The sequence below is a fragment of the Chlorocebus sabaeus genome, chromosome 22, assembly GCF_047675955.1.
Source record: "Chlorocebus sabaeus isolate Y175 chromosome 22, mChlSab1.0.hap1, whole genome shotgun sequence".
Classification (NCBI taxonomy): Eukaryota; Metazoa; Chordata; class Mammalia; order Primates; family Cercopithecidae; genus Chlorocebus; species Chlorocebus sabaeus.
This window is the reverse complement of record NC_132925.1, coordinates 99,780,095-99,793,863: the sequence shown is the minus strand read 5'-3', so window position 1 is coordinate 99,793,863 and position 13,769 is coordinate 99,780,095. Positions and strand designations below refer to the sequence as shown.

The 13,769-nt window shown below is 41.5% G+C and overlaps 1 protein-coding gene across 2 annotated transcripts in view; it reads left to right on the top strand.

Annotated features, from left to right (window-relative positions):
* Window positions 1–13,769, top strand: part of MYRIP (myosin VIIA and Rab interacting protein) — a 403,697-nt gene that overhangs the window by 198,463 nt on the left and 191,465 nt on the right. For both annotated transcript variants that reach the window (XM_007983730.3, XM_007983733.3), the window contains exon 3: window positions 12,840–13,061. In XM_007983730.3, the coding sequence (XP_007981921.3) occupies window positions 12,840–13,061 (222 nt within the window). The remainder of the gene's footprint in view (window positions 1–12,839; window positions 13,062–13,769) is intronic.

The following is a 13,769-nucleotide window of genomic DNA, read 5'->3' as shown; positions in this document are numbered from 1 at the left end:
ACACAGAAAGTTTTGCCTTATGCATGATCCAAATTAACAGATGCAAAGGAAGAGTTGATCAAATGTTCAGTTGTTTTGCCTGGATGTTTTTTGCAGTGTTAGAAGCCTAAGCAATTAATTGTTAGGAAGTTTTAATTTTCATGTGTCCAGTGCTCATGCTTTATCATAATCTCTTGCCCATTGGTTGAACATGTATTTCGGGAGAAAGGACATGTGCATCCAGACACATGATTCAGGCCAATCCTCCTGTACTAGGGACAAAGGTGGCCATCCCTATCCTCCTCTTTAAGGAGTTCATTGTCCTGTCAAAGGCACATAAAGGAAGTATTAAAATTCAGTGTGATATGGACTATAATCAAGTTAGGTACAAAGCAGTCGCTATGCATGGCAGAACTAGAGACTTGGTAGAGGAGATGACATTTGAAATGTGAGTCTTGGAGGAAAAAGAGGAGAAATTTGTCAGTAGGGCAGGGAGGGAATGGCACAGCATGTGGAGGAAAGGTCACAGGCATGCATAGGGATGGAGCGCTCTTTACAGCTCAAGGGATCAGCACATGGGAGCCATCATCAGATGGCTCCGAGTATTCATGGAGGCATTGTTGACACTTGTTTTGAGGCATATCTCTCCGCTCTGGTCGTTGAAGGCAGCTTGGAATAGTCTAATGTGCAATGCAGGTTGGGGATGTGGAGGGTCCAAGCTAAGGCAATGGCAGAGCAGGAGCAGGGAAGGTGCCATTAAGGGTATTTTAGTGCAGAATGGGTAGGATTTGGTGCAAGATCAAAGCCCGAAGTAAAAGAGAGGGAAAGGTAGAGAATGACTCTTAGGATTCCAGAAGCATCTTTGGATAGAATTTATGCTCTTTAGGAAAAAATACAGGAGTTGAAATAATAAATGTATTATTAAATATTTTGAGTATTTTAGACGTTTTGAGTTCAGTTCCACATGAGATCGTGACCTGGAAAAGAGATTGGCAGTTACAGATCCTAGGCAAAAGCTCCAGGCAGTGACAATTCCTATGAGAAAATGTGAGACTGAAGACATGAGAACCACTGGCACATTAGCATAGGTTATGACACACATATGGATCACACTCGTCAATGGGGGAATATAGAACAAGGCAGGAAGAGGTCTAAGGAAAAAGCTCTGGGAAAGAACGAATGAAATCTGAATTAATCTGAAGAGAAAGCCAGGTGGCTCTGAGGGAATCACTGGTGTCAGGAGAACAGAGTGGTCACAAGTGCAGATGTCAAGGAGGCCATGTGGAACGTGGACTTTAAAAAAAAATCAGGATTTGACGGTACGTGACTTCAACTCTCTGATGTGTCAGTCAGGGTTCCATCAAGAAAACAGGAACCCTCTAAATATTTCTTACAGAGAGTTTTTGATTTGGGAAATCGCTCACAAGAGTATTAGAAGAGTTGGAAAAGCAACAGGAGAAACATAATGTTACCCAGAGATCAGTAACCACGCAGGCTGCCCCAGCCTTCAGTTTGGAAGAGAAGGAGGAAAGAGTGTTTAAGTAGGATCCCACAAGCCTGCATTTACTCGATGGCATCACTACTGCTGCCTCTCTTGCTACTGACGGGGCCCTCATTGTAAGAAGGAACCAAGCCACATTCACCCACAGCCTCCTGCCTCTGCTGGAACATAAAGCAGAAAAATGACGTCTCCCTTCCACCTCCAGTCTCACACAAATGCCTTCCATTGGCAGAGCCTAACCAACAACAGCAAGCAGAAGAATCGAGGAAATGTGGTTTCCAAGCATTCAGCCCCCTGTGCTACACAGAGGAGACTATGGAAATGAAAATGGAAGAAAGAGGCTTGGTCCCAACAGTCAATAGCTCAGAGAAGGAACTAAGGCAACTGTTTTTATATCCCAGATACTGTTCTTTCTCCTTTTTCAGAATGATGATATGTAGTGTGTGCCCATTTTGACAGGACATAACAGGGTGTCATGGGTTTATCAGTGATTCATGGATTTTGTGACTTTTTTGATGATTAATAAAGATTTAGGACACAGTTTTCTCTAAGATTAATGTGGCCTATGTGACACTAAACACAAAGAAGAATTGGGCTACACATAAGAAAGTGGGTGGTGGAGGAAATAGGGTACACGCTCTTGCCAAGGACGTGTGGAACCTGACTTTATGGAAAAGGAAGCTTCCTCTACTTGTATATGAAACATTCTCTATCAGCCTCCTTTATTCTCATCCCTCACAGCTCCATTCTTCTTGGGCTACTGCTCAAATGAAGTCATTCATAGCTGTTTAATGAAGGATCCTGGTCTGTCGTATGTACTGTGGCTGATTTGAGAAGGTGGGAAATAAGATTGACCTTTCTACTTAACAGAGTTGTGAAGATAGCGATTGTCAAATGATGTTTTGTGGAGGAGCCTGCCCTGAGCTACCATGAGATCTGGGAAGCAGAGATAGCTGGAGATGATTCGGTGGTGGGAGGTGCAGGAGGGGGATGGTGCCGGAGGGCAGGTGCAGAGAGAGCTGGGACAGTCAGCAACTTCAGGTAGGGATATCTATTTCACGTGTTTCCACTGAATCTGATGAGCCTACAGACTTGGAAGTGGGTCCCCTCTTGTAGGCTAGATGCTTTTTGTGGGGTTTTTTTCACATGTTTCCAGCCAAAGTCTGGGTTTATGATGAAGCGCTGGTATGCTGTGGTATAATACGAGTGTACAGCGTGACGATCCGAGCTTTCTCATGGTTGTTCTCTCATTGCTCTTTTCAAGGAAATACCTGTAATGCTCTTAAGGTACGCTCATTGGTTATTAGAGAGCTTTCCACCTGCTCAAGGTCAGGAATGGATGTGCCTGATTTAACTCTCTGGCTATTGGCCAAATATTCCAGATGATCCAATGAAGAGATGGGAGCCTTTTCTGAGCACTTGCTGTGGAGCAGAATCTTAGCTGGCTTGAACTAGAATAATTCCAGACATTTATGGGGCTGCTTTTACTTTTTGGTGCCTGCTGCACAACTCTGGTACATTTTCTCATTTATTTCTGCAACAAGCATTTCAGGATGCTGCTGATATCCCTTCTTTGCCAAAAAAAGAAACCAAGGTTTAGAAGACTGAGCGGTTCGTAGCTATGTCTATGAACTGGAGCTGGAGCCCTCAGTCTCTCCCAGCGTCCATGTTGACTGAGCTACTTGCTGAACCTGAGGTTGGTGAGGTTCCTGTAGCCTTATCAGACAGTGCTCATGTGGGATGAGTGGGGCATGGCGAGTGGTGTGACTGTCTGGGTTCTGAATTAAAGTGGTCCCCTCCATTTATAGCTGGTAACCAAACAGCGTATTGTTGTGTGTCATTAACGTTTGGAGGGAATGTTTAAATTTGATTTTCTTTATTCGTAAATCTGTGGTATCAAGGGCTCTGTTAGTCTTGCCGGATTTTTTTATGACACCGTCAGGGGGCAGCAAAATGATTCTGTCTGAAAGTACCTAGTGAGAGAGTGACATTACCTATGACAAACTGAACGCGAAGTATACTTTTAAATTATCATGAACACTGTTAATATTGTTATACTCTAAGGTGGGTTTGCCCTTTGGAGCCCAGTTCTTGAAAGCATTTATAACGTTGCTATAAGAAGTATTCCATGAGGGATCTGCTTCCTTACTCCACATTCACTGTTCAGTCCACAACAGGCTGGCTCCTGCCCAGCTTCCGCTACTGAAGTTGCCTTTCTCAGGGTTACCGCTGACACCTATGCAGCCAAATCTAGTGGATATATCTCTGTCCTCACAGCAAACAGTCATCCACTCTCCCCTTCTTGAAACATCCTCTTGCTCTAGCTCCTCCTCAGTCCTTCTGTCTGGCTTCTCCTCTTCAGCCTTTTTGCCTGAGTTTAAATGTTTGGGGTTTTCTTGGCTTGTTCTTAGGCCCTCTTTCCCCCCTTGCTGCCCCATCCCTCTAGGGTGGCTCATTCATTCCCCTATGTGTGAAGACGTTTATGATGATGACTTCCAAGCTCACTTAGCTGGCCCAGCCCTTCCTCTGAACTGCTGAAACCCGCATCCAGGTGTCCTCTTGGCATTGCCCTTCAGGTGCCTCACAGATTTCTCTAAAACTTGCTCCTGCCCACCCTTGTCTTCTCTCTTTCCATGAACAGCTTCACTCTCCATGTGGTTACACAAACCAGAATCTGGTTCACTCTCTCTCCTGGCCCTCAACAGGTGCAACAGGCATTAGCCCACTTCCCTGCACTCTCCGATGACTCCTGCCCAGCCCAAACCTCAGTCACCCTCACCAAGATGACTGCAGTGCCCCCCATGCTTCACACTTGCAAAGTCCTCTAAGAGTGGGCTTTACCTAACAGTGGCTGATAGTTCCCTGCTCACATCCTCCATAACTTCCCCCTTGTACTTAGAAAAAAGATCTTGTGCTCCTCCCCGTCTCCCCCCAATACTGAGCTCTGTTTCCTTGCTACTCTTTCTTTCTGGGATGCTGTGTCTTCCATTGGACTAGCTCCTTCCCATCTTCATGTTTTAACTGAAATGCCACTTCCCCAGAGAAGCCCTCTCTTGTCACCAATCTAAAGTAGGTCCTGATGTTATTCTCGGTCTGAGTATCCTACTTATTCTTATGAGAATGCCTCATAATTTATAGTTCTTTTTTTGCTTAATTTTTTATCATCTGAATTCCTACCTTAATGCACATTTGATGAAGAGAGGGGCTATGTCTATTTTTTAAAAAATCCTTAGTACCTGTAATAATAGGTGCCTAATAAGTGTGAATTGAGTGAATGATTGACATTCTAAGCAATGCCCATAGCTATCAAGGGGTGGCAAGATGGGCAGGGCCAAGAGGACACCTGGATGCGGGTTTCAGCAGCTCAGAGGAGGGGCAGGACCAGCTAAGTGAGTTTGGAAGTCAATTCCACAAACATCTTCACATACGGGAATGGGTGAGCCACTCTAGGGGGACAGGGCAGCAAGGGGGAAAAAGAGGGCCAAGCTCACAGCTATAAATCAAAATTACCCTCTCTTCGGTAACTGAGTTGAAGGATAGCAAACAAGTGATGTACATGCCATCACTTCCGGCTATGCGCATGGCAGACACTGCTACCTCATCGTGACACCCAACTCCATTGAGCCTGTGTGTGTCCTCTCAACACAGAATGCTTCACCCTCTAACAAACTGTCAGAACCAGCATGGCGATAGACCAAGAGATCATGAAATGTTAATAGGCTTTTAAGATGCCTGTTGTAAGACCAGGAGGAGACTAGACCAGATGTAAGAAGATATTGCTAAAGATCAGACTAAGCATATTCAACATCTTTACGGAAATACAAATAAAAGCCACAGTGAGCTACCACTTCACACCCCCTGAGGTTACCTAATGCTAAACTAGGCAAAAACTCCAGGCAGTTTTTACCTAATGCTCAAGCAACAAATAAGTCTTGAGCATTCTTGCCCAGATGCTATTGCAGAAACCTTCTTGACATATAGCCAAATATGTTCGAATGTTATGGATACTTGGATCACTGAATTTCTTGCTAATCCAATGGAAAGACTAGTATTTGCTTTTGTAGCTTTGCACATTTAAAACCTCTAGCAACCCTATGAAGTAGGAATTGTAAGTGCCGCTCAGAAAAACACAGACCACAAAAGGTTGGGGAACTTTTTGGTAAGTGATGAGCCCAGTTATGCACACTAGCTTCTGACATTAAACCCATCACTCTTTCCCACATAGCTGACCATTTGAAGTCCTGGTCCTTCCCAAGATATTTCAAAGCAGGTAGCCTATCTTGCATCATTCTTGGTTGATGTGTAATTAACCATTGTAAGTCATCCTATACAATTCTGCCCAATGACTTCTTCCATGAGATACTACATGACAATAGAATCTAATAAGTGAGAGATGGTCTGAAGAATGGCACCCCTTTCCTCCACTGAGCCTGAAAAACACCTGATTTGCTTGGAATAAACTCTAGAAGGGTTGGTACAGTTATTACTAGATACCAGTGAGCTTTAAAATGCCATTGGAATTTGCAGTCCTGTGTATCAGTAAACAAAACTCATAAAGCTCAAGTTATCTTATGGATAGAGTTCACAGAGCTTTATGATCCCCAAATAATTTTCTTTCTGGATGTTTTATCCCATTTAATTTAGTATCTCTGAAATATCAATATAAGTCAGTCAATCTGAGGCTGTTCTTATACTGTTGAGAGATGTCAGAGCTGTCAATGACTTAGCACATCTTCTGCCTTCAATCTAAGGGACTGAGTAACATCTTCCTTCCCTGGAAATATCACCTCTATTCTGTCTCCCTGTAACCACTTTATTCACCCAAGTGTATGTATATGATATTTTACCCTATAGAATTAGCTGGTCTGACAATTCTGGATTCAGCCTCCCTTTATTATACAATAATCAAGCAACAAATAAGTATTGGGCACTTCTATGCAGAGCAGTGAGCCCTGTTCATGTGTTAGAAGATATGTAAGCCAGCTAAGGGTGCCCAAGAGCTAAAGCTGCAAAGATTCTGGATTGTCATGAACATATGTTTATATGTTGTTAAGTAAAAAAAAGAAGTTGTAAAAACATACATAAATTTCCAAATCCAGTAGCAGGGTAAGATGAGCTGGTGAGATGCTTTCTTTTACTAAAACCAAACAAAAATACTAACAAAATGTGGGGTTTCATATAAGAAAGGGAAAATATTTGCAAATTATGTATCTGATAAGGGACTTATATCTAGAATATATTAAAAACCCTTACAAAACAACAGTAAAGGACAAATAATCTAATTTAGAAATGGGCCACCTGGGCCTGGTGTCTCATGCCTGTAATCCCAGTGGTTTGGGAAGCTGAGGTAGGACGATCACTTGAAGCTAAGAATTTGAGACCAGCCTGGGCAACAAAGCAAGACCCTGTCTCTACAAAAAATTATTTTAAAAACTAGGCATGACATGTCTGTAGTCCCAGCTAGTTGGGAGGCTGAGGTGGGAGGATCACTTGAGCCTAGGAGTCCAAGGCTGCAGTGAGCTATGATGCCACCACTGCATCCCAGCACGGATGACAGAGCAAAACCCTGTCTCTATAAGAAAGAAAGGAAGAAAAGGAAGAAGGAAGGAAGGAAGGGAGGGAGGGAGGGAGGGAGGGAAGGAAGGAAGGAAGGAAGGAAGGAAGGAAGGAAGGAAGGAAGGAAGGAAGGAAGGAAGGAAGGAGAAAAAGAGGGAGAGAGAAAGAGAGGGAGAGGGGAGGGGAGGTAGGGAAGGAAGAGAAAGAAGGGAAAGACAGAAGGAAATGGACCAAAAATTTGAATAAACTTTTCAGCACATGAAAAGATGTTCAACCTCATCAAATCAAAATCACACCAGTTAGAATGGTAATCATTAAAAAGTCAGGAAACAACAGGTGCCGGAGAGGATGTGGAGAAATAGGAACACTTTTACACTGTTGGTGGGACTGTAAATTAGTTCAACCATTGTGGAAGACACTGTGGTGATTCCTCAAGGATCTTGAACTGGAAATACCATTTGACCCAGCCATCCCATTACTGGGGATATACCCAAAGGATTATAAGTCATGCTGCTATAAAGACACATGCACACATATGTTTATTGCGGCACTATTCACAATAGCAAAGACTTGGAATCAAGCCAAATGTCCATCAGTGACAGACTGGATTAAGAAAATGTGGCACATATATACCATGGAATACTATGCAGCCATAAAAAAGGATGAGTTTGTGTCCTTTGTAGGGACATGGATGCAGCTGGAAACCACCATTCTCAGGAAACTATCACAAGAACAGAAAACCAAATACCGCATGTTCTCACTCATAGGTGGGAATTGAACAATGAGATCACTTGGACCCAGGAAGGGGAACATCATACACTGGGTCCTATTGTGGGGAGGGGGTAGGGGGGAGGGATAGCATTAAGAGACACACTTAATGTAAATGACGAGTTAATGGGTGCCGCACACCAACATGGCTCATGTATACATATGTAACAAACCTGCACATTGTGCACGTGTACCCTAGAACTTAAAGTATAATTAAAAAAAAAAGAAAAGAAAACATAGCATAGTAGAAAAAAGTCCAAATCTATTAGTAATTTCAATATAAATATATTTGTCTCACTCTCAATGAATCTGCATTTTTTGCATAAGATATAATAATCATGGAGTACAGAAAGCAGTCAGATACACATTTGTCTCAGGTGAGCCAAGCCACTTTTAATTCAGTCCTTTGTCCCGTGCCTGTGAAGACAAGATGTTAATTTACAGTGTCTGGTAAAATTGAAAGGAACTAAAGGGCCTTCCTTGCGAGCAAGTTGCAAGGGAGGTACGTAGCCGTTTATCTTGTAGTTGTCTATTTAGGAACGAAGGGAGGCAGGTTTGCATGGCCTAGTTCCCAGCTTGACTTTTCCCTTTGGCTTAGTGGGTTTGGGTTCCAGGGACTTTATGTTCCTCTTACAACACATACTGCCCCAGATGGTCTTCCTCACAAATTTTTCACAAGGAAATTCCTTGTGAGCCACTAAATCTTTCAGGATACATATCCCCCTATAAACTAGTCTTAAAACTGAGTTCTGTTGACTCTTATCTGACAATGTCAATTACCAGCTTAATGTCACAGGTACGGGACAATGACAAGACCAGAAATCATCCTTCTGCCTACCCTGAGATGGATGCAGAATTGACTTTTCCCTCTACGCCCTCTTTTCACATGTGAAATGTAGATTTGTGAATACTAATCAGAACCTCACAAGAATGTAACCATTTACATCATTGCCTACCCCACTTCCTGTTTTCTCTCTGGCTCAGACTTTCTCCTTTAAATCCTGAAGTTCCCAAAACCCTCTTTGGAAAAATCTCAGGTCACAGATGCTCCCATGACTTGTGTTTTTCCTGGAAGTGTCCTCAACCTTGGCTAAATTAACCTCTATCCACTGAGACCTGCCTCAGTGACTTTTTGGTTAACGTCTTGTTATCAGTCGGTAGAGAATAAGCATTCTTTTCAAACACACATAGGCTTTACATAAATTGGCTAACCATGAAGCTATAATGAAGTCTCAATGAATACCAAAGAATTTATTTGAGACTCTCTGATCAAAATGTTAAAAAAAAGTTAATAACAAAAGCCACAAATTTGGAAAATTTTAAACCTGAGAATTATAAAATATGTAAGACTAAATGACAATAAAAATTTTCTTATTTAAAACCTGCGAGGTACAACAAAAGAGATGTGTTGAGAAAATTTTATAGCCTTAAATGCATAGATTAGGAAAGAGTAAATGTTAAAAGTCCATTTACTTAAAAACATTTTACTTGTTAAAGGTTAGATAAAATAAGAAACTCAAACCAGCAGAAGGAAGAAATAATAAAGATAAGACTGGACCTTATTGCAATGGAGAACAAATAAGCAATGTAGACAACCATCAACCTAACTAAAAGCTAATTCCTTAAAATTAATGAAATAAGTAAACCTCTGAACTTACTGAACAAGGGTCAAATAAACAATATTCTGAAAGAAAAGAGGGACATAATGACAGAGGTAGCAGAGATCTTATAATCATGAGAGAAATCTGTGAACCACTTTATACCAACACACTTGAAAACCTAAACAAAAATGGATCATTTTTTAGGTTTCATAATTAAAACAGTATAAATAATACCATCCTTTTAATTTAAAAATATGGGGACAGGGGAAGGAGAGAGAGGGAACAAGGGGGCGGAGGAGAGAAAGAAAGGTAATTCTCCTGATCTTCCTTCTTGCTTACCTGTGTCCTGATTCATTTACTCCCATGCCTTGTGAGTCAGACAAGGGTGACTCCTACATATGCAGTCATTTTTTACCAGTTAGGTCACAGCTTTGGATAATTTTCCTCTAATCAGCCATGAAGGGCCCTGGAACAAGAAAAGAGAGGGGACATATGGGAACCTGGATAGGCAGAGATGGCACAGCAACATGTCCAGTGACAGGGCCTCGGAAGGAATCCCAAAGGTAGTGGCTGAGGACTTTAACTGCAGCGTGCCCATATGAAATGGTTTTCTGTTCTGCCTGGAGCTGAGTTTCTCTTCCATCACCTTCCACTACCTTAAGCCATTGGCAATAAATGTCCGTCACCCACCACACCGGACAGTCTGCTGCTTCAGTGAACTGAAAAGAAGGGATTTGTCCATGCTTGAGGAAAGTTGGGGTGGAGAAAGGCTACCTAGTCACATAGACCATGACTTAAACAATCTATTCAGTAAAAGGTTAACATTAATGTTGAAAATAATCTTCATTAGTGAATAAATATTTTATGCCTTAAAAAGTCTTGTCTAACATTTAAAAAGTCAGAACAGGAGGAAGAGATAGCTTGCAAAGGAATTGGAAAAGGGCTGAGGAAAACAAGAGTAACATGAGGAAGGGAAGAGAGTATTTCAAGAATGGAAGAATAATCAGGTAATACAAGGCCTAGAAAGTCCCCTTGGATCTTTCAACATGAAGGTCAGTGGGGGATCTCCAGCAGAGCTTTTGTTTTATTTAAGAAAAAGAACAAAAGGTCCACTGGAGTGGACCCAGGAGTGATGGGAATAAAGAACATACTGACTACCAGGGATGGTTCTTTCAGGAATTCTAACTAGAAGAGGTTAGGACTATTAGAGAGTGGCAACTAGATGAGGATATAGTGTTGAGGAAAGTTTGTATTTACTGTTTTCCTTTTTTAAAAAAAAAAAAAAGTAGAAACTATATTAGTTTCCTGAGGCTGCTGTAACAAATTACCACAAACAGGTGGCTTAAAACAAGAAGAATGTATTGTCTCCCTCTTCCGGAGGTCAAAAGTCTACAATCAAGGCGTTGGCAGGGCCACACTCCCTCCCAAGTCTCTGGGGGAGAATCTGCCCATGTCTCTTTCCTAGCTTTTGGTGGCTTCTGGCAAACCTTGGTGTTACTGGGATTGTAGCCACAGCACTCCAATCTCTGCCTTTGTCTTCATATTGCCTTCTCTGTGTGTCTCTTAAAGGACAGTTGTCATTGGATTTAGAGCTCACTCAGAAAATGCAAGAAAACTACATCTCAGTATTCTTAATTTATAAGAAGACCCCTCCTCCAAATAAAGTAAAAGCTACAGTTTCCAGGGATTTAGGGCATGGACATATCATTTGAGAGGGCCAACCTTCAACCTATACAGGGGCTAACTGACAATGTACATAAACTGATGGGGTGGTCTAGGCCTTCTCAAGCAAGACATAAAGCCCAATGTCCATGAAAGAAAAGCCTGACAGATTTAACTACAGAAAAATTAAGCATTTCTAAACAAGAGTAAACACCATAAACATAAAAAGACAAGGGCAGAACAGGAGAAAATATTTGCCACATACACCATAAATATATCCAGTATTAACTGCATAATGACAACTGGGTACAGAAAAATAGTAATAGTAGTAAAGAGTAGTAAATAGTCATAGTAAAAATAAAAATAGTAGTAAAGATAAAAAGTTAAAAAAAGTAATAAAGTAAAATAGTAGTAAAACAATAGTAGCAGTAAATAGTAGTAAAATACTTTCAAGTATTATCATAGTAAAATGCTGCAGTAAAATATAGATGCTCCTTGATTTACAGTGGGATTGCATCCTGGTGAACCCATCATAAGTTGAAACTATCATAAGTTGAAAATGCTAACCTACTGAACATTACAGCTTAGCCCAGCCAACTTAAACATGCCCAGAACACTTACATTAGCCTGCAGCTGGGCAAAGTCATCTGACAACATAGTAAAACATAGTACACCGTAGACTATATCCCTCATGACCTCATGGCTGACTGGGAGCTGTGGCTCACTGCTGCTATGCTTAGCATCATGATAGAGTATTGTATCACTTTCTGGTGCTTTTTAATAAATCCATATAGTTTCTGCATCATCAGAAAGTTGAAAAATCATAAGTTGAACCATTATAAGTAGGGGACTGTGTTTTACTATTATGATAGTGTGCAACAGTAGGAAAATAGTAAAAGTAGTAGTGTAGTAATATAGTAGTACTAAAATAGTAAAAATTATAGTCTGGTAATATAGTATAGTAATAGTAAAATAGTAGTAAAAATAATAATTTTTCTACTGTTCTTTGGGGGCCCCCATTTTCATAGCAGGAAAAACAACTCAAACCTGGTGATTCAGAGTAATTATTTTTTCATTTTTTTCCCCAGGTTACTCAACCTGTTTGCAGTGTATTTTTCTTCTCACTGAGCACAGAGAGGAGTGTATGCACTGTCATATTTTGCATTAATATGGTTGGCTGTCTGCCCAGTGATCAAGAGTTTTTTAGAAGAACAGAATTGTTCTTTTTCCAACTCTGAATCACAAGTGCCTCGATCTGTCCATCACCCATAGAATCCTTATTGACTCATATAGATTTGAAAGCTTTTAAAATCCTTGGGTACTTCAGTTTCCAGGGATGTTAAATAAAGCCAGGACTGCATGTATCATATTCCCAGCTGGGCTGTGTGAGGATTAATGTTTTATCATAAGTGATCTCCTGCTCCTTTAAAAAGGCATTAATTAAGTTAAAGGTTTTATTTTTCAAGGATGTGCTTATTAGTTTTTTAATAACTTGTGTCTCAATGTAGTCTCTGAAATGTAAGTAGTAAGGTTTTCATGCTTTCTCATAGAAAATCTGACGTACAGGAGTACACAAAACTAATCCACGATTAATGTTCTTCTCTGGTCATAATGTTGAGCAGTTGATCTTTCTGAGTTCTCTTGTTTTCCAGGAAGGTCCTACATGGTAGCTTGGCCTAAGGGAGGGCCAAGGTGGGTCCTTTGGGGAGACAGCCTCTGACCTGATACTGTGTTTCTCTCCTCCTCCCGTTTTCCCTACCTTGGTTTCCCAGTGAGCTGAAGCAGAAGCTGGATGAGGAAGGCAGCAAGTGCAGCATCCTCTCGAAGCACCAGCAGTTCGTGGAGCACTGCTGCATGCGCTGCTGCTCGCCCTTCACATTCCTCGTCAACACCAAGCGCCAGTGTGGAGATTGCAAGTTCAATGTCTGCAAGAGCTGCTGCTCCTACCAGAAGCACGAAAAAGCCTGGGTCTGCTGCGTCTGCCAGCAAGCGAGGTGAGTAGCTGGTGCATTCCCAGAGTCTACGCTGGTGATTTAGAGAGATTTACCTGCCACTTCCTTCAGTCAGGTAGGACCAGCTATCATTGGTAGATCAACACAGAGTATTGACCAAAGTAAAGAGCTTGCTGAAGAGAGATGCATGGATAAGGAAACCGGTTGATCTTTATAGGGAGGATGAGAGGGGGGCCCCCCAGGAGCACCTGGGCGTGAATAGAAAGGGCTTTCTTGGGATTCAAGATGTAGCTCCTACATATGTTTTTTTTTTTTTTTTTTTTTTTTTTTTTTTTTTTTTTTTTTAAATTTATTTATTATTATTAAACTTCAAGTTGTAGGGTACATGTGCACAACGTGCAGGTTTGCTACATATGTATACTTGTGCCATGTTGCTGTGCTGCACCCATCAACTCGTCATTTACATCAGGTATAACTCCCAATGCAATCCCTCCCCCCTCCCCCCTCCCCATGATAGGCCCCGGTGTGTGATGTTCCCCTTCCCGAGTCCAAGTGATCTCATTGTTCAGTTCCCACCTACGAGTGAGAACATGCGGTGTTTGGTTTTCTGTTCTTGTGATAGTTTGCTAAGAATGATGGTTTCCAGCTGCATCCATGTCCCTACAAAGGACACAAACTCATCCTTTTTTATGGCTGCATAGTATTCCATGGTGTATATGTGCCACATTTTCTTAATCCAATCTGTCACTG